This window comes from Mus pahari, chromosome 17 (genome assembly GCF_900095145.1).
Source record: "Mus pahari chromosome 17, PAHARI_EIJ_v1.1, whole genome shotgun sequence".
In the NCBI taxonomy this organism is placed as follows: Eukaryota; Metazoa; Chordata; class Mammalia; order Rodentia; family Muridae; genus Mus; species Mus pahari.
Genome location: NC_034606.1, coordinates 65,992,399 through 65,995,635, shown reverse-complemented (window position 1 = coordinate 65,995,635; position 3,237 = coordinate 65,992,399). Strand labels below are relative to the sequence as shown.

The following is a 3,237-nucleotide window of genomic DNA, read 5'->3' as shown; positions in this document are numbered from 1 at the left end:
GTGGTCCACACAGGACTTCACAGTCACGGAATGACTGTCTATAGACTACTGGTTGGACTTCCACCTGGCTGCTGCCCTCACCTCCTCATACAGTCGCCTCAGGAAGTCGATCTCCTGGGTCAGCGCCTCTGCGTTGGCCTCCAGGTCTGACTTGCGCAGGTAGGCACAGTCCACATCCTGGGAAATAGGGAGATGTGAGACTGATGTATCCTAAACTCTTCTCTCTCTTCATCCGTTCCAGAATCACCGCAGAGAAAGATTCCTGTGTGCAAGTCATCTCTGCCCCCCCACTTCCCAGCATGCTCTTGATAGTTCCTCAGGGTTGGAGACTCTCTGCCTCTCAGTCCCGGAGACATCTTCCCTCTTCTTGCTCTCTGGTTCTGTTCTGCTCTAAAAATCTTCCCAGTTGTCTCCCGGATCTTCCAACTGATCCAGCCGCGCTTCAGGAGGTCAGCTGGACACTCCTGCTAATCCTCTCCACCCTTACACACTATCTTGAGCCCTAACATTCTCATCAGACTCGTAGAGTATATGTAGACCACACCACGTTCAATAAACAGAATGAAGCCCCGTGGCTTCTGGAATCCCAACCATACACCCTACAAGGAGGGAAAGGCACCTCAAGGTTAATACAGCCAAGGTCCTGCATCAGAGCAGAAGGATTCGAAAGACCATCCAAACTTAACCACGTCTCCATGGGGTTGGAAATACCGACTCTCTAAATGCCAACCTTCCAAATGGCTGCTGCCCTCACAACAGCCCTTTTTCACAGCCCTGGGTCTGACATTCATTAGGCCATCTCTCTGAGATTTTTTTTTTCCTATTTTGATGTGGAAAGATAAAAATTCATGAAGAGTCACCACAACCACAGTGTGTCACTCAGGTGTGTTGCTCCACCTCCCACCACCTGCTACTTGCCTTCTTCAGAGCCACAAACTCATTCTCAGCTGTAGCTCTCAGAGAAACTTCCTCCTCGTACCTAGGACAGAGATAGGGGACATGAGGTGGGTGGTTGGAACCCACACCCCATGCAGGGAGATCAGGGGAACAGCCCTCAGAGCTCTTGGCCCTGATAGGTCTTTCTGGAGGAACCTGGGCTGTCTGGGAGTAGGGGGAGGGATGGAAGACAACCTCCCAATCCAGGGCTGTTCTGAAGACAATACAGGAATGAAATGAAGATTTGACCCCAACCTCATCTGAGAGTGAACCTCATGGGGTCTTGGGTACTGCGGATTCAACCTCCCCCCATTTGCATGTCAGTCCCAGCCCAGCTGCTGAACAGGCCCATGAACAGACTCAGATTTCAGGGCTGAGTTCCCAAGGCAGTGAGACAGACAGCTTGGCTCATGCCCCTCCTTCTTTCCTGAGCAGAACCTATTCAGGGGCCACAGTGCAGAGGATAAAGGTGGAAGGAGCTGGAGTGGGGGATATGTCTATCCTCCCCAGAGAAGGCAGAGCTGTTAGTCTCAGTCTGCAGAGGGAAGACTGAGACAGGAATTGGCACTCTCCCGTCCTCTCCGAGGACAGACAGCAGGATCCTGCAAAGATGTCAGCCTGGCTACACTTCCAAATCCTGGGCTTTAATATATGGCACATCACATACCAGCACCACAGCAGGCCATTCTCACCTCTTCTTGTAGCCCTCCATGGACTCCTGCGCATGGTTGAGCTCGGCAGCCAGCCTCCCGCTGTCGGCCTCCACACAATCAGCCTCCCGCCTCAGGGTCTCGATGTAGCCCTCGAACAGAGGCTCCATGTTGCTCTCACAGCACTTGCGGTTCTGGTAGAACTGCCACTTGGTCTCCAGCAGCTTGTTCTGCTGCTCCAGGAAGCGCACCTGCCATGGGAGACAGAAGGGGTTCAGGGCAGATCTGGGCTGATGGTGGAGAGGAAGTAGAGGGGTTCTGGGAAGGAGCCTTCATCTTGGTCCTGCCTGGCTGTCCCACTGGGAGAGGGCACAGAGACAGGGTCAGTGCCTACACTCGGGAGTCCAGGTGGACACTTCAGTGTCCTTTGCTGGGCTCAGCGATCTCGTCTGAAGCTAGGAAGGCAGGAGTCCCCACACGCAGAGCACCCATAGTCACAGCCCAGGGAAGGCCTCTGCCCATCCCTCCAGTAGTCTGCACCCTTCCTGTCAGCCCAAGTGCAGCCTCCCTCCTTGGGCTGACCCCAACTCCATGCTGCAGCCCCTGGGACTCCCTGTAGTCAGTTTGTGCCCAGGACAGCCTGGCCACTCCTCTTGNCCATAAGCTCTGCCTCTCAGGACTCACAGGTGAGCCCTGTGCATCCTCTCTCTTGAGACTAGAGGCTCAGTATGAGAGGGCTTTCTGTCTCCTGTTCCCTCAGTGCCTGGCCTTGGCTGTGACATGCTGTGCTCCAGCGAGGGGCTGGCCCAGGACACCCACCTTGTCGATGAAGGCCGCGAACTTGCTGTTAAGGCACTTGATCTGCTCCTTCTCCTCATGCTTCACACACTGAGCATTGGGGTCGATCTCCAGATTGAGGGGTGTGAGCAGGCTCTCATTGACAGAGACTGTGGTGATGCAGGGTGGGCTGGGCCCGCAGATGCCTCCAGATCGGTACCCGAAGCTGCGTCCACAGGAGCCAGAGCGGAAGGCCCCGCAGATGCTGTGGCTGCCGAAGCCCCCTGAGAGTCCGCGGTAGCAGGAGATGCCCCTGTAGGGAGCTGCAGAGATGCAGCAGCGGCCGGGCCTGGGCCCACAGGCTGAGGCACAGCTGAAGGCGCGGCCACCACAGTAGGATCCACAAGTCATGGTTATTTGGGGAGAAGGGTGACTGTGAGACTGGAGACGTCCAAGTGGAGGGTACAGTGGACGTGAACTCAGTGTTTACCTCTTTAGGTTTGTTGGCCTTTTATATACGTGGGGACCCTGACTGTGACCACGTGGTCTGAAGCAATTAGATGGCTTTATGAGCTTGGCTTGTTTAGCTGCTGTGGATCCTCCTTAAATGTGCTAAATTGGTGACCATTTGCGGGTGTTTGTGGTCTTTTGCCCTAAACTGTTCAATTTCCTCCTTCAAAGTGCCAGCTCACCCCCTTCATGCCGTGCTCCTGTGCCCAACACACAGAAAGGGAGGTGGAGAGGCAGTGTAGGTGACTCATGATGCAAGGAAAATAAAAAGGGGAGGAGCTGTTGTTCTAATCAGGGACTGGAAAAAAATGGCGGTGCCGCTGTCCGAGGTCCTGACCCAACCAAGCTAGGGATGTGGGTGACA

At 54.8% G+C, this 3,237-nt stretch overlaps 1 protein-coding gene across 1 annotated transcript in view; it reads right to left on the bottom strand.

Annotated features, from left to right (window-relative positions):
* The window catches only part of LOC110334567 (keratin, type II cuticular Hb6-like), a 6,015-nt gene extending 3,241 nt beyond the window's left edge, over positions 1-2,774 (bottom strand). The window contains exons 1-4 of the mRNA XM_021216292.1: positions 2,406-2,774; positions 1,629-1,837; positions 919-979; positions 65-177 (exon numbers count right to left, since the gene is read on the bottom strand). Of these exons, the coding sequence (XP_021071951.1) occupies positions 65-177; positions 919-979; positions 1,629-1,837; positions 2,406-2,774 (752 nt within the window). The remainder of the gene's footprint in view (positions 1-64; positions 178-918; positions 980-1,628; positions 1,838-2,405) is intronic.
* Between the last annotated feature and the right edge of the window lie 463 nt (positions 2,775-3,237).